The sequence below is a fragment of the Dermacentor albipictus genome, chromosome 5 (genome assembly GCF_038994185.2).
Source record: "Dermacentor albipictus isolate Rhodes 1998 colony chromosome 5, USDA_Dalb.pri_finalv2, whole genome shotgun sequence".
NCBI classification, from domain to species: Eukaryota; Metazoa; Arthropoda; class Arachnida; order Ixodida; family Ixodidae; genus Dermacentor; species Dermacentor albipictus.
In genome coordinates, this window is record NC_091825.1 from 71,659,610 (window position 1) to 71,683,227 (window position 23,618).

The 23,618-nt window shown below is 46.5% G+C and overlaps 1 protein-coding gene across 1 annotated transcript in view; it reads left to right on the forward strand.

The window, feature by feature from the left end:
- The window catches only part of LOC135899772 (uncharacterized), a 383,819-nt gene that overhangs the window by 271,362 nt on the left and 88,839 nt on the right, over positions 1-23,618 (forward strand). Inside the window, exon 4 of the mRNA XM_070539644.1 lies at positions 12,038-12,174. Within this exon, the coding sequence (XP_070395745.1) occupies positions 12,038-12,174 (137 nt within the window). The remainder of the gene's footprint in view (positions 1-12,037; positions 12,175-23,618) is intronic.

A 23,618-nucleotide genomic window follows, 5' to 3' on the forward strand; every position in this document is an offset into this window, starting at 1 on the left:
ATATGTATGTTAGTATAAGATAAACAAAAAGACGAAGACAAGAAACACAAAACACGCTGTCTTATGCACTTTCTTGTCATTGATTTTTCGTGCTATGTATTTTCTTTTCAGGGAGGAAATTATTCAGGTAAAAGCAAAACGGTCGGCTTGAAGTAGACTGGATGGATTGGTCTATTACAGGTGCAAGTATATTAGTTAGCACTGTGCAGAGATATGATTATATTTGAAGATTGCTATGGTATGATGGTGGACCACATTGCCTAAAATTTGCGTCCAGAAAGTGCCTCACATATTTCTCAGGGCGCTTAACATCTGACAGGCAGAAAAATCTATGTTAATAGCAACACCGTAATTATCCAAATCTATGTAGCTCTTGATTTTAGGCGAACCCTCGGAATTGACAAAGTAAAAAAAAAGATATTTCTGTGAATGCAAGCTGAACGAAAAGAAGGCAATTGATTGCAAAAAGAGCATGCACTTTATTCCCGTATCTTGACGTTTCGAAGTCAGGCGTCTGAAAGTGTTCCGCGTGAAGCGTATGAAAGGTTTTCGAGCCCCATCACCTTCGCCGGTATAACCACCGTCGTTGAGGGCGTTTACGGTTTTCGTTGTGCCCCAACTTATAGAAGCAGCAACATCTTTTATCACACGCTGATGTGTACCTTTCTGCGGCACAGTTTACGCCATGGGATTCACAGCGCAGTTGAAAAGTGATGTTCGTTTCTGCCATATTCAGGCCATGAGGTTGCGTTGTTCTGTGCTTGTGGCCTAACTGCAGCATAAGGTCTAAGCCAACCCAAGAATTTCGTACATCATTCATGTAAAAGAAAAGGGTCAGTTGGGAAACGTACTCCGTACCTATTAACCGAGGCACATCTGATGGAGGACTGCTGTGAAATGATATTTAAAAAGCAGAAGGTACACGCACTTTTGTCTGAGGTGGAAGCCACTACTTATCTACGCCTGGCTAGGGATTCCATCTTTTGCAGTTTTTGATAATGGTTATTAGACATCAATCTATTTTCTGAAGTTGTTTGGCGTTGTTCATCGGAAAGGTAATCCAATCAACAACAAACAGTAGCTCCAGTTTCAATATGGCACTTTTTTCAAATATTTGCTAACGAAGTGCACATATGTAAGCTGTGCAAACACATGAAACCGCAGAATCACAAAAAAACAAATTCCACTTTTGATTCTCGTCTGTTGTTGCGTGCTTACAATTGAAGATGAACGAATGGCTCATGTGCTGCCAGGAAATTGTTAAACAGCTCAATCTACGGATGTCAATATAATATTTTTTTTCATTCATTACAACAGCGGGCTTGCTTTATCACATTTCGGCATGTTACGTTAATTATAAGCTCTTACAATGTGAAGGTACTTGAAATCATATCAGCTACTTTTTTCCCTCAACGTTCATAAACATCATCCATGCGGACAGTGTGTTAGCACACTTATATAGCTCAAATAAGTGCAGAGGTATGGACAGGTCACTCAGTGTTTTATCAATAAGGCAATAAAACTATTTAGTAAAATCAAGGTAGTATTGTTTATATATAGTAATTTTGCGAAATGTAAACGTCCCATTATTGTATGCCACTCACTTTTGCGGTGCTTTTTTTCTGGGAAATTTGGTAGGAACACGTTATTGACGAGCAATTTTTGCTTTTGCTGATGGCGCCTATAAATACGAATGATCGAAATTTAATACTTGCCACCGTATATTCTTAGAAATAGATTTCTATAGGAAGCAGCGTATAATACCCAACGAAACTATTTTATGGAAAAATGAGGTAGTTATAATATTTACAAATTAGTAGCTTCTGAATTATTTATTTGTCTGTAACAACTGAAATGTATTAGTATAACTGAAAGTAATTATTAAAGAATAATGGGCTCACGCCGATATATTGAGGGTGCGGTAAGCAATACTGAACGCCATACCACTCTTGAGCTCGTCACAAGCTCAAAGCAGTGCGATCGCTTTGAACGCTGTGCTCCCTTACACAAATCAACTTTGCCGGGGTGCGATAACAACTGAACGGGAAACAGCGCTCCGGTAACACGCATAACGGTATAGTCCTTGTGTTCTTGAATTATAGACTTACGCCACAACGTTGGCTACTATTCGCATGACTTAATACACCTCACCTGGTTACCAATTATGCTCGTCTAGATAAAAGAAAAGTGTGATTAATTTCGTTTGCTCTATTGAGGCTTAAGTGACAGCACTGCGCTCTAAATGAGATTAATCAAAGTAGGTGACTCCTCGGGTGCTGTTAAGCAAACCGCTCACGCATATAAATTAATGCACTTAAGAATAGAGGCTCTACAGGATGGAGTATGCAATGTGAAACGTGGTTCATGCAATGGAGAGGTTGCAGGTATGTGAGATTTGCAGTGATGATCCTGCATGAGATTATTCTTATAGCCTACGGCTTGGCCTTCCTTTCAAACAATATATCCTTGGTGCTCCACAAATAGATTGGTATTTAAATTGGGAACGACGAAGGATGCGTCCAACTGTGCCGGTTACTGGTGCCTCTATCATTGAATCGGGTGCAGGGAGTCGCTGTGCCCAAAGCACTTGATTCTTGAGGATAACAAATATCTCTGAGTGAGTGACAGTGCCTACATGTAGATGGAGGTTCCTTTATCACTCACAAGATTAAAGGCAAATAACTTCTTAGTCAAGGAGGTGACGATGGGAGAGAGATAGCCACAAAAGGGAAGCTGCCATTTGTAGCTGGTAATGTCGCCTTTCTACCTTTCCCACAACCGTAAGAAAGGTTGGTAGTTTTTAGTGAACTGAGCGGATGTTCAGTGAAGTGCACCATCTATTGTTTACCTCGTAGCACGTGCTACATGGACGGTGAAAGAGGCATCAATTTTTATTACTGAAAAAAGTTTTTTTTTAAATTGAAGGAGGCGTTATATCACATAGAAAGGCGTTTTCATGTGACTTTGCCTTCAAATAACTCAGTTCTACGAAATAGAACCCGCGCCGTTGAACGAAAAAAAAAATACTTTCAAACGTCCTAGTTTGATGGTGATGCTGAAATGCCATGAATGACAGCGTAAAGTTAGACGTCGTTGTTTGTGCAGTAATATAGTCTGTAGTAAGCCTAGAACACTCGTAGAAAGGAATACCACTGAATTAGCAGTATATCACATTGTAATCTTCGTAGCGCGGACTCAACGGCATAAAGGGGTTCTTGAGTGCTTGTGTATGCAGATAAGAAAGTGAGCCTGCGTTTTCCTCAGCTATCATCATTACCGTTCGTTAGCTATGAAAAGCGAAAAGTAACGCAGCTTGCGCTTTAGACAATACGTCTTCATCATTCGGCATTGCGTTGACGCCGCAATGAAATGCACCTGGCAAGAATTCACAGGTTCCTCGGCCAAGTCGATGCTATTCATTACTAACTTTCAAATAAAGCCCATTTCCTTCTTCTTCGTACACCCGCGTATGTTGCTGTTTCGATGAGCCCTTCACCAAAATAATGCATTTCAAACGTAGAGAAAGGGGTGTCGGCAGGCGACGTGCACATCATGCTGTTGTATGCCGTAAGCACGGGTGATTAATGTTTGTTAGTTCGACACCCACAGTTTGAACAACTATTCTCAAGCCGCTTCCGCAAGCATGCTGTGCTGCTCCTTCTCCAAAAAGTGCCACCCCAAATCAAGTCTCTATCTTCTGTAGCTTCCGCCTTAATAACCCAACGCACAATTTTTTGTGCAATGACGGCCTTAGTCCCGCTCCATCTTCATTTTGTTTTTCTCTTCTTGTTGGAAAACAAATTGTAGGTTCGAGCCTCTGGGGAAACGTCCAATACCTGATGATGGGCGTAACGACCATTTTTGCATTTTATCTCCATGGAATCACGGCCGCCGTGACCATGGGATCAACAACTGAATACCATAGCCACTGAGCTAGTAGCGTTGTGCGTTTACCCCTGATAGTGATGTGTCTGTGGCATGCATCGTTTATATTCAACGTTCTGCAGTGACATGATTTTTTTAAATTGTGTCTGAGTTGCGCTATTGGAGGCGCGATGTCACGCAGTCACCATCTGTCGGAAGCGCCTCCCTTGTGTAGTATGAGGCATCACACGGCGCGCTCCTCATATTTATCGCTTACGGCGCTCAATAAAAACACCACGTGGCAGCCCTCCTGGACATTTATGTAGGTGCTCTCAAACGAAGGAAGCTTTTGACTGTAAATATAATAATTTTGGGCAAACTGAAAGCACATAATCGTTTACAGACGCTATCTCTTTGCCGACTACGCACAGTGAACGCCACTGCGCGCGGTCATGGCGATGGAGTCTCCACAATGCTCCAAATATGTTCTTATAGTGGGCTGTCTGTATAAGCAAATGGGGCGTAATAGAGTGAAGCCTCAGTGCAGCAATCGCACGGGTTCGCAGCGGCTGGACTGCCTACCTGCATGCACGTCCGCGGACAATGTTTTGCTTTCGCTGTGAGCGCGTTTTCGCACCATGCCGAGAGCTTTAGGCCACAGCATATGAGCATTTGAGAGCACGCTTGCAACCATTGTTGCGTGGACGCTATCGGAACTGTTCAGAAATAATTTCGTTATAGAGACTTCGACGCCTACGGCAACTGTGATGTGCCGTCGCGACCATTCAATCTTTTTTTGTCTTCTAAATTCTTGTACATTTGAATAATATTTCTCAAGTTGCCTGGCATTGTATGTTTATCGGTCTTCTCAGCGTGCGATTTCCCTCTTTTTCTTTTTTCGTAATCCAGTGCAGTAATTCATAACACAAACATGGCCATATGTCAGGCCTTTTTTTAATGCGCTTCTTACCGCTTCCTGTCTATTCCAGTGAACTTGCCAGAATCTAGTAACGACAAGTTGATAGACCTAATAAAGCGCCAGAACATTAGCTATGCAGCGGGCGCGGGCGAGCGTCTCAGTGCACGTTTTCTGCTACTCACCAAACATCGCGCAGTCCCGGTGCCGAAGCAGAAATCTTCCTCGCGTCTGTGCTTGCTGCATACCCAAGTTGTAGCCGATGGGTGTCTGTTGGTTCTAAGTTTCGCCAGCTAAGCCTTCACGCAGCGGCTTGCCGTACGGCTACGTGTTAATAAGGCTGACACCAGGCTCTGTTGCGTACGTCCGGCACTGCGGCACCGAGCAGTAGCCTACCATGTTGCACACCTCCAAAGGCAGCCACTACATATTATAGTACTTTAAAATGATGTCTAGCAGACACCAAAGGCGGTAAAGCCTCACTACTTAATAAGAACCGCGGCGCAGGTGGGTCTTTAAACTTTCGTTTTCAGCTCGCTTCGGCGCTTCCGAAGCAGCCAACGCGGCCGCTGTGTCCACGTGATCCCTCATGGCATGTCACGCCGATGGTGGCGCCAGGTTTTCTAGTGGTGGAGCTCACCCCCACTCGGGAATGGTAGCAGTGCGACGACCACTGAAAAACATGTACATTACATCTAATCATGTGAATTTACACGAGAGAACCTCTTCATTACGTTGACACTTGCAACTGCTGCTACACTCGAGGCGTTATTGAATAATAACCGGTCCAATGGAAAACAAATAAATGTAATGATGTAGCTAGGACCTCCTATTCCAGTTTTACAGCGTAAGCTGATATGGGCTCATTCCAATAGCCGTTTAGGTTGGCCATATTGTCCGCCGTCACCGCCACCACCACCATCACCACCGGTGTTCGTCGCAGGTATCGCTAGGCTCCTACTCACCATAGGGCATTAGGCAAGAAATGGTTGGATTGTCTTGACGAACAAAACACAGATTAAGGTGATGTCCGAAAATCCTCAAAGCCATGGTTTCGGCAGCATTCGTCTCTAAGAACTTAAAATTTTTTTCTTTAAGTTTGTCATATTTACATTCAGCCATTACGCAAATATCCACTACTTCTCAGACGCGCTTCGATTCAGTCTCAGTGATAGTTCCGGCTTGAGATGTTTTAAATTTCCCCAAGTAAAGGAAAACAATACTTATCAAGAAAGAGGTCGGGCAAGGATGCAAAATATGTTCAGCGATATTTATTGCCTGCTTAGAAGAAGCATTCAGGCTCTTAAGCTGGGAAGCCTTAGAAGTGAGGATTATGGGCGAATATCTCGCGAAGTTTCAACTTGCTGACGACTTTGTCCTGTTCAGTAATACTGGGGCCACATTGCGACAAATCATCCCGGTCGCTAACCAAGAAATTGCAAGAGTAGGGATTAAGATTATTATGCAGGAGACAAGCGGAATTTTAGATAGCCTGTGAAGCAAAAAAGAATTCAACTGCAATCAACCGGAACTAACATATGCGGCTCGAACGTGGAGAATCATAAAGAAGCATGAGAATAGCTTCAGGACCATGCAACGTGCTATGGAAAAAAAAAATGTTAGGTCTAGTGTCAAGAGACTGGTAGGGAACGGTGTGGATTAAAAAGCTCATGGGGCTAGCGGTAGTTAACATTAGCAGCAAAAAATTGGAGCTGGGCAGGCCATGTGAATCATGAGGCCAATAATTGGTGGTTAATTACAGGTACGGAAGTGATGCAAAGGGGAATGAATCTTTGTCGAACACGACAGACAATGAGGTGCGGTGATTAAATCAGGAAATTCGCAGACATAACTTCGAAGCAGCTTGCACTGCCTTTATCCTTGAGTGGACATAAAAATATCGTGATGACGTTTGACAACATGTGAAATTTTGGGGGCATTTTAAGGCACCATTGCTCTTGAGCCGCATTCAGCACCATAGGGAAAGTCCGCATTCGCATGCCTACAGCATGGCGTGTGCCGCTGCTTGGCTAACACCAACCGCACTTCAGCCACGTTCTACAAGCCATGATAATTTTTTTATATATTACGAAGCTTTATTAAATCGCCTGTTGCAAGTAACCTAATTTTATTCTTTGAGTGCGATTGTTCAGAGATGCGTATATTACTTGAGTGAGTGAGTGAGTGAGTGAGTGAGTGAGCGAGCGAGTGAGTGAGTGAGTGAGTGAGTGAGTGAGTGAGTGAGTGAGTGAGTGAGTGAGTGAGTGAGTGAGTGAGTGAGTGAGTGAGTGAGTGAGTGAGTGAGTGAGTGAGTGAGTGAGTGAGTGAGTGAGTGAGTGAGTGAGTGAGTGAGTGAGTGGATAAACATTTATTGGGTCCAGCAAAACGCGATAAAACGCGCACCCGGCTAATCACACGACGGGACTGAGAGGTCTAGCCTGCCGTCCCGATTGCGGGTGCACTGGACGGCCAGGATTTGGTCCTCAAAGGCGGGACTTCGCAGGAGCGCGTCCCACTCTTCCTTAGTGAACTTCGGGCCCAACGACCCGCATTCTAAGAGCATGGGAGCCAAAGTAGCAGCCTCACCACAGGCCATGCAAGAACAATTCGGGTAAATGCCAGGATACGTACACGAGAAATCAGAACTCATATTCATTTAATTAACAAAGATTCACTAACTAACTTCTCAATTGCCTCGTGGCACATATTCCAATTTAAGAATATTAGCTGGCGAGATTGCAAGGTCTATCCACTCGGAATTTATTTCCAGGATGACACTAGTTTCGAGATATCCGACACCAAATTCGCCGTCAAAATGCATGGCTGTTCGACTTGCTTTTTTAACATATGGCTCTTTTACGCAGTCAATCGCAAATGTAACTTGAACGCGTGTTTCATCCCTCACTTTGGGAAATGATATATCGAAACTGGTGTCATGTTGCAAATTCACTTCAAGTGGATACCTCTTGCATGCTTACCAGTTACATTTGGTAAATGGCACCATGTGCCCCTAATGTTATTAATGAAGAAGTTGATTAGTAAATTTTGTTAATTAGCTTAGAATGTGTTTTGATTTCTTGTGCGAGTAATGTCCGCCCCAATCGAATAATCTGGCTCAAAGGCAGGAATTATTCTATCCGCCACAGATTGTTTTTTTATATTATGTAAAACCTAAAAAATTATGACGCCCTATGTGATCATGGCTCCTAAGATGGCTCCTAGTATAGCAAGACCGATAGCTTGAACCAATCTGACATGGAGCCAGCTCGAATGTTAAACTGTTACCTCCTTTGCTTGCGGTGCTACCCAGTATTCTGACGCGCACTAGAACGTTCGCTTCTATAAATGTGGTAAAGTCATGGAAATGTTAGCACTGATCACTATCTGATGTTGACTGATGAGCGTCGACTTCTATGAGGTGCCACTTCGGTTATGGCAGAGACGATAAGTAGGGTCTCCAAGCCTTGACGTCAGAACGCATGATATATGAACGGGCTCCAAAATTGCAGCTCTGCACCTGTGTGCCTTTGGCTTCTCTCAGAATTCGCTCACCTGAATCTTCAAAATAAAGTGGACTTGATGCGCTGCATCGTCGTGTTTCGTCAGCTGAGAAGAAGCCGAGAACAAGCGACGAGCGCTGAAAAAACGCTGAAGTGTAATAGGCAGCGAAACTTGCACATGCGGATGTTACGTAGCGATGTTTTTTTCTTGTTTCTTCCTTGTTTTTTTAATGCATTTGGCAGCGTCGGTAAACACGTTATTTTTCTGCATTTCTCTTTCATAGGTGCTTTCATAGATCTTCGTGGCTTCGACAGGCATCCCATGCGAAGGTAGCGTTCGTTTCACCTTCGGTTGGCGTCTAGATGGCATTGTTCACTAACGCCTTGGATGGTACCGACTGTCGAGGGAGCAGATATTGAGCCTATGCGCAGCATTAGAGCAGCACTTGCAACCGTGTACACCGCTATCACATATCATTCCCATGCACATGTGGACGCTGCTAGCCTTGAATGAGGCGAGATGAACTATTTATAACGCAATTTTTCGTTTCTTTTCGTATCAAAATAAACACATTTAGTTTGTAATATGGCGGTTGCGGTGGTGGCAGTGTTGCTACAAGCGGCGTTAGCCTGACGGACCTGCCAGTGATTCCGCCCCCTGAGCGCCTCTTCACCGGCAACAAATGTTCCGGAAGCACTTCTTCCGGAAACAAAACACCCTGTGTGCGTCTGTCCTGTCTCATCTGTCAGTGAAAATGCGTGACACTTCCACTGTCAGTCCTTTGATGGCAATGTGGTGAACGGGCGAGTGCGATCGCCGGCGCTCTAGCAGGCGTCCGGGAAAGTAAGTTCTCAAAAAGGGACGTACAGTGATTTGCCGTCAGAATATAGCCCGAACTACAGACATCTGATTCGTAATCATGCTATCAGTCTTATCAGTTACCTGAGCTCTTTTGTTTCCTTGTTTTTCCGAGATTTTGCTTCCTTCTCGCTCTCACAAAACGCCGTAGGTGCACTGCATTCCATTGCACCCTTCCGTTGTATTTTGTTGCTTCTGGTGCATTCTTCTATAAGCGCGAGAACTTTATGACTAAAAAATTGCGTACAAAAGTCTCAGCTTAGTGATTTCCGGTCTGCAGTTCATGTCCAATCGGACGTCGAATTCTGTAAATAATATACGTGAAATATGTTCCCGGACATTCACCAGCCAACGTCGATCAGTGAATGCCACATCTTCTTAGCTGCCGCCGGAGCTTATCAATCGTGACGTTCCCGCGGGCGATAGTTCCGGCACGTAGGCACCTCCCCATGACGCGGACAGCTAATCACAACGAGAGTTGTGCAGCATGACGGCCTTGCCTCAGGGCAACGTATAAAATAAGCACGCAGCACCGAAATATCTCATCCTTCACGCTCATCGGACAGGTTTGACAGACAGTAACCAAAATAAGAAAACAATCAGTTCTTGCGCCAGCGGAAAATTGGTTACTCTCGTCTGCCACTTGCCTGTTGCCTGCTGTCACAAGGGGGCACGGGAAAGAAAGATTGCTCTTGTACGCTCTTTCCGCGCTGCTGTCCTCGCTGGAACTTGTGTAATGAACATGGGACTCGAGCGTGCTATTCTCCAGGGAACGTGCCGCTTTCTCGAAGAACGCATGAGAAGTAGCGCTAGAGAAGGAGAAAAATTGAAGATGACGGGAAATTCCTATGAGGTAAATAAAGGCCACATCAGATAGCTTCAGCGGGGTACAACAACGTGTTGGTAGCGCCGACTGCAATCGCACTTTCACTTCTGGGCAAAGTTCACAGACGACGGCTACATCATATTCTCACGTCACTTCAATAATAACAATGCAGGCAGCCGTTGGTAAGACAATACAATCCAGACGCACGCTATTGCTCTTTCTCTTCAAAAAAGTCTATACCGCTTCTGTAGGCGTAGCTGGCATGATATTACTGAGTTTGTAAACAAATCTACTGCGTTTATACTAGAGTCAGTCATTAAGCTACGATCAGAAACTACGATCATAACAATAAAGAACGAACCGGATTCACAAGGATTTGGTCGTCACTTATATTTCGTTGGTCACCGTAACTAGTATTTCCAACATCATAATTTGCTGGTCCCCTGTATCACAAGAACAAATAGCGTAAAAACTTTTTTTTCGAATAGCGCCAAGGTTTCTCAGAAACCAGGACAAAAAATCTAACGCTAGAGCAGTTCGTAAGAGCAAGTTATAACCAAAATTTTAGCGCATAATATTCACGAAGGCCGCTAGCCAGTGGCGAAGAGCACTTAAGAGTAAAAACCTTTGGGAATTCCACCCTAGCTTTTTTGGTCTGATGCGACTAATTAAAAGAGAATTCTCCGGGACGTATCGATTAAGATAAACTTCTAAGCTTGCTGTTGCTGTTCGTTGACTAGAGTTGGTAGTACAGCACCACTGGTTAAAAGCCTCTCATAATGATTAAGACTGCTTAATGCAGAAAATCCTATGCTCCTGCTAGTGAGTCAGCTGCAGGCGGAATGCCTTAGTCACGAAGAAGACCAGACAAAAATGGGACGTAAGAGAAGCCGGGAGGCTTAGTTCATCAGAAACGGTGTGCTGGCACGTCCAAATACTACCTTTTCTGTCTCCATAGCCTGCATTAGCCGAGTGAGGGGAACTACCGAGCTTGCCTTTCGCAATACCCCTCTTTGGTTCGCTATACGTAATCCTTATACCGGCAGCGCATGCATTCGCTGGAGTGGTTTCGCCGCATTTCTGTCGATGCCCGCATGCTAATTTCTCCATTTATACCACTGAGCAGACATGGAACATTTGTGAGTTATTTGATTGTACATTATCCTACTTTAATGTTCGCCATGAATTAATACAATATGCGCCCTTTTAAATTCTATCCTCAAAGCACGAATATTAAAGACTTTTGTGTGTTTGGGTTTCCTTGCTCTTATTGTGTGCATTAAAGTGTAATGGCTCGCCCAAGTGCCGCTCAAGAAGTAATCAGAAATGCCACTCGCAGGAACTTAGAGTACTGCAGTTGCAAAATATAAGCACTCGCTGGGCGAGAGTATTTCCTATGAACGAACACGGCATGGGCAATGAGCGCCTGCTTGAAAATATTAAGTGCCCTAAGCATCTCAACTTACCAAAAAGAAAAAGCGATGCTGCGTGTACCGTTCTTGCTGTACCTCTAACCTCTCAGTAAAAACCTCGGACATGTATTGAGCAGCTCTCTCACATTACTCCTTACCTCTCATTTTCTCTACTTAGCCGTCTGCACTCAATCAGAGGAAAGTTTGAAGTGCATTATCCATCGATTTCTTTCCTTAAATTTCTTTTGTGTAATTTCAGATGTGTCCTTCTTTAGTAAGCTCATGTATCTATATTCTTGTCGTTAATGCTGTAGTGCTACGATATTCTTCTGCTTCCGTAGCAAAATGGAGTAAGCTGTTTGCATGCCAGTCCATTCAAGATATGTAAAAAAACACGTAGCCTCCGTGTATAAGTGGCGCTAGAGGGAACCACAAAACTCCGGGCTTTCCCTTGCCTTATGTATAGATTACTAGAGCTTAAAACGAGGACGTTGATATATATATATATATATATATATATATATATATATATATATATATATATATATATATATATATATATATATATATATATATATATATATATAATACTGGCGGCCTCGGCCCATCCAGTGATTTGGTTCCTAGCTTTCTGAGTAAACGTCTCGCACATTGTTGCAGTTCTGGTGGAGGTGCTGAATAGCGCGTGTGCTTCGATGTCCTCACCTCCTGTCCCTTACCAGCCGCATAGGGAGCCACGGCGGTATGGAGGAAAACCTGAGGAAGACGTCCATGCATGGCTAACACATTACAAAACGGTGAGCGAGAGCGGCAAATGGGACTCGAAGTCAAAACCTAAAAATGTAGTGATCTCGCTAACTGACACCACGCTAATCTGGTACGAGAATCATGAGAACACCCTGGCAACCTGGAATGCTTTCGTTGAAGAAATCAAACGCTGTTTCGGTGACACCACTGCTAAGAAAGAGCGTGTGGAGCTGACTCTTGCCCAACGGGCCCAACTTTCCGGTGAGACTTGCACCGCATATATTTAGGAGATCTTTCTATTCAAAAGCATCGCACTTAAAATTACAGCGCGAACTCCTAAGACGAACCACAAGAAGAAGTTACGACACCCACTGGTGCTAGTCTGTGTCGTTGTGTGTGTTGTCGCTAGTGTGTCTCGCAAGTGTGTGTCGTAGTGTTGGCGCCAGTGTGCGTGTGTCGTATCTTCCTTTTGTCGTTCGTCTTAGGTGTCTGCGCTTTAAGTTAAGCTTCAGAATTTTGTACCAACTAGGCCCAAATGAAGTTCTACCGAAGGGGATCGTTGATGACGTGGGTAATTTCCTCATTTAAAAAGATAACTTGAACTACGTGTCTGACGTCCTACGACGCTGCCGCACCGTTGAAACCTTGAAGATGTGCCGAATAACGGCCACGTTGGGTCGGTTGGCCAACGTAACCTCGGTGGCAAGCGTTGACATGAGCTTGGCCTCGGACCTAGCCTCAACAACCCACGAAATTGTTCATAAAGAGCTACTACAAGGCGAAGTTCCTTCATCCCCACCACATGCTGCTATTACCTGCCCGCTGCAGGACGCTGTATTTACATGGCTGGCTTCTTCCTAGCAGTCATTGAACGCCGCGGAATACAACAACTATGCGGAAACTCCACTTGCAATGGCATCATTGTCGGCGAGGTCCGACAACCAACCACGCTCTCGTCCCACCCGCCAATATAGACGATCCTCAAGTCAATATCATACGAAGATTCGTGTCGGTTATTCTACGTATTCCGACATGCCTGTCTACTTCGAAGCACAGCGCGGGCATCGAGCTCCGCCTTCTATTGTCGTAGTCCACCAGGACACACCACACAATTCAGCGAACGCCGACATTCACCTCGGTACGAGCAGCGTGCTGTGCGCCCTCGGCGCTATGATGACGGACCCTCCGGCACTCGGTTGCTGACCCACACCACACCGGGTAGTGGTTTCTCGCAACGAAGCTTGAGGAATTCTTCGCAGGCCTCTGACCGGAGTTTGACACCACTACCGGCGCTTCGGGCACGCCGTTCCCCATCGCCACGGCGGCGATCACCGCCGCCACCACCAGAAAACTAAACAGCGTGGCTGATGAGGTGAGGTCGCTGGAAATTCGCTGTTAACAGATGTACCTCCTTCCGCTTTCATGTTAAGGAACAAGGTGCACATACTTGTTGGTGGGATGCCTACAGTGTCATTGGTGGACAAGGATGCAAGTATTTCAGTAATGTGCCTTGTGTTTAAGTGAGTGCTACGCCACAAACTGTTGTTTCGTTGGGATCAAGGAAAAGTATTCTTCAGAGTGGGTGACGAACATTGCGTCCTGTTGGTGTGTGTACTGTCGACGGATCCTTAGGTTGTTGACTTTTTGCTACCGAGTTCGTAATGACATCCCTGTGCACGCAAGACGTCGTTATAGGCAATGCCCTTTCGAAGCAGTGTGGTGCTACAGTTGACTGTCTGACTCGGGAGTTGTCAGTGCAGGACAACATTCCGTCCGGACTTCTGGGGAACAGCAGCCGCTGCCAGAAAAGTACCTTTTCTGTCTGTGGAGGTGCTATAGTGCCAGCCTCGTCAGCTTTCTTCATTCCACTGGCTTGCTTAAGCTCTACACAGGCTATGTTTGGTGCCATTGTGGAGCTCATTCATTCGGCTTGTGCAAAAAAGAAAGCTGAGATCGCGCACTTCCTAGTGCCAGTGGCGCATGGGCGCACTGGTTTGTTGACTGTTAATAACTCCATGGAGCCTGTGATACTTCCTGGCAGCTTGAAACTCGCCCCTTCCGTAAAGGCGCGCATTTGACAGTGGCTTCACTAAGGGATGCAGATTCACCAGGCGCGGCGGGAAACTTTGGATATACGGATTCATCAGTTCTTCGAAGGATCAACACGTGAATCAGTACCAGTGAGCACCGTGCCTTGGCCTATGCTGTTTCAAGCCACCTGCTTGTGTTCGAATTTTTCCCAGAATGCCAAAGTGCCTTCGATCCCTGCGTTTCGCACATGTCACAGGACCAAAACAAGTACGGCGCATCCGATAAGAGAAAAGTTTTACCGAGTCTCCCAGCACAATGCAAGATAATCAGTGAACAAGCTTGTGAAAGGCGTCATCAGGAGTCGTGCAGGCATTGGGCGGCTCCACTAATACTCGTTAAAAAGAAAGAGGGTACTTGGAGATTTTGCGTGGAATATTCATGCCTAAATTCGGTCACTAAGGAGGACGTCCATCACATCCGCGGATGGATGATGCTATTGGCTGCATCTATGCAGCCTCATGCATTTCGTTTGTTGACTTGCGCTCAGGATATTGGCAGATAGCGGTTGAACTGGCGGGAAAAGAGAAAACGACATTCGTGACACCAAATGGATTCCGTGAGTTCACCGTGATAACGTGCGGGCTGTGCAACGCCCTTGCAACCTTTGTGCACTTTATGCATACAATTCTACGTAGCCTAAAGTGGGCGATTTGCGTGTTACCTCGATGACGTTGTAATTCCTGGTCGCACACTAAGTGAACACAATAAGCGCGTCGATGTAGTCCTCAGCTGTGTCGAGAATGCTGCACTCATTCTGAGCTCAAAGAAGTGTCATACCGGTGAGCGGCAAGCATTGATATTAGGTCATCTTGGGGATACACATGGAATCCGACCTGATCAACATAAGACTGAAACCGTCAAAGCGTTTCAAGACCACGGTCTTTGAAGGAGCTGCGCACTTTCTTGGGACTGGGTTCATATTTTCACAGCTTTATTCATCATTTTGCTCACGTTGCTTATCCACTGATATGTATTCGACGAAAGGATGTACACTCTAATTGTACTGCTGGGTGTGACACCTCTTTTCGACAGATTAAGCTTCTTTTGACGTCACAACCTATACTCCGACACTTCCGCACCAACCAAAATTCATACAGATCCTAGTAGTGTGGGCGTTGGCGCTGTACTGGGCCAACGCTTCGATGGCAGAGAACACGTTATTTCTTACGCTAGCGGCTCGCTAAGCAAACCAGAGTGTGATTACGCCGTTACCGAACAGGAATATCCTGCTGTGATCTTTGCAGTTCAGAGATTTCCTTCGTACTTATACAGCCCACACGTCACAGTTGTGGCAGACCACCACTCACTCTGTTGGCTTGTGAACTTGCGTGATCCATCTGGTTGACTTGCGCGCTGGGTCCTTAGACTTAAAGAGCGTGATTTCGTGGTATCGTACGAGGCCGGCCGACGCTATCCTGACGCTGACTGCCTTTCAAGGATGCCACTTGATTCCACAGACTGCGACGCTGACGACATGGACCACTGCCTTGCTTCCCTGGCGTCTGCCTTTCCGGACAGCGAAGCATTCAAGGCTGACCAAATGAAGAACACGAGTTTCCTGCCGTCCTCTTCCGCCACGCGAACTTCTAAACTAGCACGCCATTCTTGCCTTCGCCATGGCTTACTATACAAGGAGGACTACACCACAACTGGTGCACCCTTACTGTTAGTGGTTCCGGAGAGCCTCCGTTCATCTGTGCTATGCATCATGCACGATGACCACACCTTAGGCCACTTGGGATCAGTGCGGACTCTGCACAGGGCTAAAGAACGCTTTTATTGTCCGAAAATGCGTCAGACTACCGAACGTTGCCAGCTACATGATGTGTCAGCCTTTGCTTCCTCCAAGCTCCACTTTTGAGCAGGTTGGCATTGATCTTCTGGACCCTTTTCCGCGATTCTCTGCTTTTAACCGCTGCAGAATCTTGTGAGCCGACTGCCGTACCCGTTACTATTAGACGGCAGCCATACCCCCCGCCACTGCTGTGGCAGATGCTCTTTTGTAGCTTCGTTTCATCATCCTTCGGCAGGGGCCGCCTCAAGTGATAATCAGAAACCGCGGCGGTGCGTTCACAGTAGATGTTGCGGAAGAACTCCGTGGCTTGTGCGCTTCTACCTTCCGACATTCTATGTCATACCATTCCCAAACCAATGGCCCAACAGGGCGTGCCAAGCGAACGATAACATTCTACCTTTTATGACATACGCTTTAAACACTGAAAAGCACGGTAACACTTGCTGCAGATAATTCTTTCTTATGTATGCACGCCGGCCTCGATGTACTCTAGACACCATCCTCCCTTTGTCGACTACTGGCAACAATTCTATAGCTTAGACACTATATCATGCCGGAGAGGCTCGTACGCTTGCTCGTCTACGTGCGCTAGCTTTGCAGGATACATCAAAGGCTACATACGACAGCCGCCACCACCCGGTTACCTATGCCGTTGCGACCTGGTCTGGTTGTGGAGCCCAGTACAGAAGTGCTATCTACGCACAAAGCTTTTGGCACACTATGGTGCCTCTTTTGGGATGCTCGACCGCCTCAGCGACCTACAACGGCCGACGTTGTTCCAGGACTCAAGTTACGCATGTAGCCATGCTCAAGCTGTGCACCCAGCGTGAGGCCAACTGACTCGCCCAGCGGGCTTCTTCTCCGCGTGGAGCAGTGTAACGGCGCGTTTGTGCGTACGAAGCAGAAGGGAAGGAGCGGTGGAAGAGAAGGAAGAGGAGGACTTTGTTTTTCAATTTGGCGGCCACGTTCCATCCAGTGCTTTCGCGCCGAGCTTTCTGAATAAGCGCCTCACGCCTTGTAGCAATGTAACAAATTGTTTGGATATGCGCCACAGCATCTGATGATTTTCTTAGTTCCTCACTCGTTTCGATATAGAAAAGCGAAAACTTGATATAGAGCTTAAAAGGTTCGTCAGCGTCTAGGTAATTTATATTTCCGTATGGCAATCGGAAGTCTGCTTTTCGACTGGTATATATGATCTGTAGTTTAAGTTCATCAGATTCACATGCTTAATGATGCTGCCACAGTATAAACAAAACAAACGAAATTCGCTATAGCTTATCGAACGTAATTTATTTTCCATGTTACCCCACTTCAGCCATATTGCGTTACCGCTCACTCTGTGTATAAACATTGTCGCAGATTGTGTTTTCTAGAGCTAGTTTTGGTAAGTTATGGTACTCGACTCTACAGCGTCGTGCTTTGTGTGCCACCCACACACACCCACCCACCCACCCACCCACCCACCCACACACACACACACACACACACACACACACACACACACACACACACACACACACACACACACACACATATATATATATATATATATATATATATATATCTGTGTGTGTGTGTGTGTGTGTGCGTCTGTGTGTGTGTGTGTGATTGTTTTACGTGAGAATATCTGTAGCCAGTCGGACTTAACCGCAACAGCAGCTCCTAAATATACAAACGCTAATTGTTGCAGTTGTCTGAGAAACAGCCGCAAATGCTTTTGCTGGGCAAACAAAAGTCGCCGGATCACCTCTGTTGTGCAAATAATTCAACACGGGCTTAAAAAATTGAGGATCATCTTTTTACTGAAATGTTCGTGTCCTGTGCAGAGGAAACATCCCCCCGTTATTCCGAAGGGCATTCCACGCTGCCGAGTTTTGTGGAAAGCGTGCATTAAGGTTTAGGTGTCTACATACCATATGGCGGGAACGACTTTAGGGAAGTTACATTCTTTCGATAGCGTATCACGATCTTTACTCAAAGTGACAGTGCCGTTACAGTTTTAGATCCCCTCTGCAAGGTTGAGTTTGAGAGGAACTGTTTGTCGAAATATGTGCAGCTATTCCTCGGCTAGTTGAAAGTTGCATGCTTTCAGCAGAATACTGTGGACATCTGACATGATAGAAAAAGCTAACCATTTACGCAGACATTAATGCGCTTCCACCACGCTGTCAACGTTGTTAGAGCGCATACTTTCACATAGGGAGCCATCGCAGCTCTCCAGAAAGAACAAAATAGGCCACATGCTCAGCGATAATCACTGAGCGAATAAAGATTCCCACACAGATAAAGGACCAGCTGTACACCCTACCTGTTGGAGTTATTAACTTGCTGAGCGGTTCATAAGGAGACTCGAACTTGTAGCTTTCCTTACAACTTGATTGACAGCTCTGTGTTCTTCATAAGCACCTTTTCTTGACATAAAGTTTATTGTCGTAATTCTTAGAAGTAGCTTGCATCTACAGATCTCTCCTAGGTGAAGCAATTATAAACTTCATTTCGCAGGGCTGCATTTACTCAAAAGCGTGCTCCTTTCTGAAGTGTACTAGAGCAGTAGCAACTTTTCTTTTCACCTTGACGCAGATGTCAGAAAAACCCCGCGCACTTGAAAACGAAGGTAAAGAGAGTACTTGGTTCCTTTCACGGAAGTAGAAGGTTCACAACTGATGTCCTCTTCTTTCCTACACACCTCAACAAGGAGCTTAGCAAAGCAGTTTGTTCGGGCGGCTTCACAGTTGCTCCTCGAGTAAACTGGTGCGGATCCTGGTAGCCCATTTGCATACAGAAGAACTTTGACGCTATGAGCGCTCTCTATGTCTGGTCTTCACTGAAGTGCCCAATTTTTCAAATCTGGGGATAACATAAATAGGTAATTTTGCTTCCACAAATCCGGACATAAAGAAAAAGAGCTTGTTTTTTGCACTGCAGGAATTATGAGACATAGCACCAAGATGAGACTGAGATAGAATGCGCAATACGAGTACCGTGCATATTACATCCTAAAAAAAACCGTATCCGTTGCAATGCATACCATGCACTGCAAAAACTTGTTGAAACGTACTATGTACAAAGTCCGCATTTGGGAAAGCACTTGGCTCGGAAATTACCTGGAATGCTTATGGGAATGAGAACAACAGCTGTAATAAGTTACACATCTCTCGTCAACCCTTGAGAGGAATTGTAAATTATAAATATTTTCGCTCACTCAAAGGTGGCGGTACAAGGTACATAGAGAAATGTTGATGAAAAAGAAAAGGTCAATACAATGTATAACAAATCCCACGGTGAAAAACATGTATGGCATAGCCGATTAAATCAAGCAGTGTGGGTAACTTCATCGCTACCCCGTTGCAAAGGGGATGCCAGTAATTCATTATCATCATCATTATCCCCATCATTATTTTTTTTAATGCGAGGCGTAATGCCTCAGGGCATACAGGGGCATGGGATGCGTTAGAACAAGGATGACTAAATGAATGAAAAAAAGATCGATAATGCGGTCCTTGCGTCCAAGCTGTGTAGTGGCTAGGGTTATGCGGCGAAAGTCCCGCTGCTGCTAGGTGCCGGAGCCTCATCCGTTTCAACGCAGGGCAAACCCACAGCATGTGGTGAATGTTGGCTTCAGCAGAGCGTGACTTGCAGACTGGACAGCCAGGGCCGGGATATAACCGGGGAAAGAGCGGCTACTTTAGAGTCATGGCAGAAGTGAGGGCAACCCCGACCTGGATTCTCCGTAGCGGAACCTCCTCTGCAGCACTGCATTTTTTCAAGAGCACTTATCACATCCCTTGACCTGTGACGTGAAGAGATACTGTTGATGATGATGATGATGGTTCGCATCGCGTCGTGCCACTCATCACGCGCTGTGAGACGACAGCCGCATAGCGTCAATGTGTGCGCACTTCGCATTGCAGTGGCATGATATTGACGCAAGATGATTTCAAATTACGCGCCAGCCGCCTCCTGCGTCCGTCCAGCTGCTTACTGCTACCTGCGAAAGATAGCGGCAGTGAAGCGGGCAACACGGGCCCGCAAGGCACGCGCAATCGGAGCAACGTGCCATCAGCGCGGGACACGAGGGAAGAAGAAGAGGTGCAGGTCTCTTGAAAAAAGACTGTGGACGTTCTAGCGAGGCTCTCGTTTAGCTCTTTGTCGGGCACAAGTTCACCCAAGGTAGATTGATTAAAGCAACGTCACTAAACTGTGCGTTACAAATCTGGTGGAGGTGCGGGGTATGATTTCAAGCCCTTCTAAAGCCAGAGAAAGGAGCCCGAACTCACGGCGACTTGGACCCATCGAGTTGACTCCTGTTCACCAACGCAGCAGTCGTCGCCTACGTGGTGAGCCCCCCGAGTTTTCCCCTTTGCCGGTTTCTATCGGAGCGTCAGGAGATGATGTACTGAAACGGGTGAAAAAAATGCCAGTTAGACCCTCTCAAAAAACGTTTTTCTTTAAGCTGCACACAAACACGCTACCCGTAAAAACATGGTTAGACGAATAAGGAATATATGTGCCATGGACAGTAAACTGCTTACTTTGTAAAAAGCCAGAGACCATTGAACACGTTTTCATCGATTGCTGGGATGCAATATTTCATTGGGATGTCTTACAACGTACACTTAAAAAAGAACTACCGATTACACCTCTTGGTATTCGATATTTGCCAACCGATAACGAAGGAGGAGTTCCGTACGATATGTTTATGCTCCTTGGCCTCCACAGTATGTGGAAAACGAGAATGGCAGTGCGACACTCCGATGTCGATGCCCGTCCGGCGAGAATAAACTTCATCGAAAGTGTCGCGTATATTCGGGAAATATATCGTGCCCAAAGTGAGCCTCCCGAGTGGGTGGCTATTCTTGATGAACTGATCAAGCTGAAGCGATTTTAATATATAATGTTAGCCAAAGTGTGGTTGACATGTTTTAGCGTTTGAATGTGTTCTTGGTTTGTGCTGCAAACAGGCAATAAAGAAAAAAAAAGCGTCAGCATCTGCTAGCGGAAACGCTACCGAGATGACGACTCAAACCACGCCAACTCACATCGTGGTCAACTCGCCAATGACGCCAGAGCCTTTCCACGGCGACACATTTGAACACGCAGAGGACTGGCTGGAACGCTTTGAGCGCGTCGCTGAGTTCAATGGATGGAGCGGAGAGCGCAAGATACGAAATGTTTACTTCGCATTAGAGCACAGCGCTCGAACGTGGTTTGAAAACCACGAAGCGACGTTTCTGTCGTGGGATGCTTTCCGACGGGAGTTGCTGGCAACTTACCCGAGTACCGGCCGCAGGGAGAGGGCCGAAGCTGCCCCGCAAGCAAGAAACCAGCGTAATACCGAAAGCGTGGCCATGTATGTAGAAGACATGTCCCGCCTATTCCGCCGAGCCGATCCGAACATGAGCGAGGACAAGAAACTACGTCATCTAATGCGCGGCGTAAAACAGGAACTGTTTGCAGGGTTGGTTCGGAGCCCGCCGCGCACCGTCGCTGAGTTTCGTGCAGAGGCGACAACAATGGAAAGCACGTTGCAACAGCGATCAAGGATGTACAACCGGGAGATGAACATCACCTCTGTAGACACAGTTCCAGCCGTCTTTGGAAATAGCGTGGAGATCATACGAGAGCTCGTGCGATCTGTAGTGCGAGAAGAGCTCCAGCGGCTACGGCTTGACCAGAACTCTCCAACGCCCTCTTCCCTGGCAGACCTGGTTCGTGAAGAGGTCAGGCAGGTCGTCCGGGAACCACAGCTCAGTGCGCAGCCCCAAGCGCTACGACTGCGCCAACCGAGCGTCTCATATGCCGATGTGCTGCGGCAAACTCCCGCATGTGCTGACGTCGCCGCCACTTCCTCTATGAATAGCTCGATGCCTCGAACTACGCTGCCGCCACCCGAGAGAAGATTCAGGAAGGCTGATGTATGGCGCACTCCTGACCGAATACCCCTCTGCTACCACTGTGGGGAGGCTGGCCACCTGTACAGAATGTGCCACGATCGCCAGGCAGGGCTTCGTGGCTTTCCGGTGAACGCACCTTGCCCCCGAAATGGTGAGCGTCCATCGCAAATCGAAGAATACCTGTCCACTCGTCAGAGCTCCCCATACGCCTACCAGCAACACCAACCTCGATCAGCAGCGCCGTTTAGGCATCGGTCACCGAGCCCCCACCCGTCTTCAAGCTCCCCAAGACGCCGTTCACAGAGCCCGCTTCGGGAAAACTAGAGTCAGCGACCTCAGGAGGTAAGGTCGCTGCCGACGCGAAAAGACAAGAACCTCCATCGATGACTTCGAGCGATGACGAGGGACTCAGAAACCAGTGTCACAAGAACGACGTTGGTTCCGATTTACGCGTGTTTGTGGACGGTTACGAAGTGAACACGTTAGTGGATACAGGTGCGGATTACTCGGTAATAAGTAGTGAGCTTGCCAGGAAACTGAAGAAAGTGCTGACACCATGGAAAGGGCCACAAGTTCGCACCGCAGGAGGACACCTCATCGACCCCGCTGGAAAGTGCACGGCTAGAATAGGAATACGAGGCTTCACGTAGGTCGCTAGCTTTATCGTCCTTCCCGAGTGCTCAAGAGACTTGATTATTGGCATGGACTTCTTGCAGGATAATGGCGCTGTAACCAACTTGCGGGAATCATGTGTTTCCTTTTCAACAAAGCACGCTATCGCAGCATTCAACACTGAGGAAAAATTCGACGCCCTTTACATTGCCGATGACGACGTGATGTTTCCTCCTAGATCCAGCGTAGCCGTCGCAGTAAGAAGCGATGCGTTCAGTGACTACGAAGGAATTGCAGGCAGCAACACCAGTCTCTTAATCGAAAAGGGGATCTGCGTGGCAAGAGGGCTTGTTCAGCTGCGTGGTGGATGTGCCAACGTTTTCCTCACTAATTTTGGAAATGAGGTGCAACATGCCGCGAAGGAAGCCGTGATTGCCAGCCTTAATAACTTCGTCCAAGTTACAGACCAGAGCATCCCAGAGATTTCAACATCGAAATTCCAAGATGCGGATTCTGTCCTTGCAGCCATCGACATCGAACCAGGTCCATCGCCCAGACAGAAGGAGCAAATAGAAGCCCTCGTAAGAGAGTTCGCCGAATGTTTTTCAATGTCATCCAAAGTCCGGCGGACATCTATTGCCAAACATCGGATAATTGTCGACGAAGCAGTGAGGCCTATTTGCCAGCATCCCTACCGAGTGTCACCAAAAGAGAGAGAGACGCTATAGGAAGTCAAGTTAAGGAAATGCTGGGAGATGATGTAATTCAGCCATCGGCAAGTCCGTGGGCGTCGCCTGTGGTACTCGTAAAGAAAAAGGGCCAGACCTTGCGCTTCTGCATTGATTATCGTAAGCTGAACGCCGTCACAAAGCGGGATGTGTACCCACTTCCAAGAATCGATGACACTCTAGATAGACTACGAGATGCCAAATTCTTTTCCTCCCTGGACCTCAAAAGCGGCTACTGGCAGATGGAAGTGGACGAACGAGATCGTGAGAAGACGGCATTTGTGACGCCAGATGGACTATATGAGTTCAAAGTGCTTCCATTCGGCCTTTGTTCCGCACCTGCCACGTTTCAGCGGATGATGGACACTGTG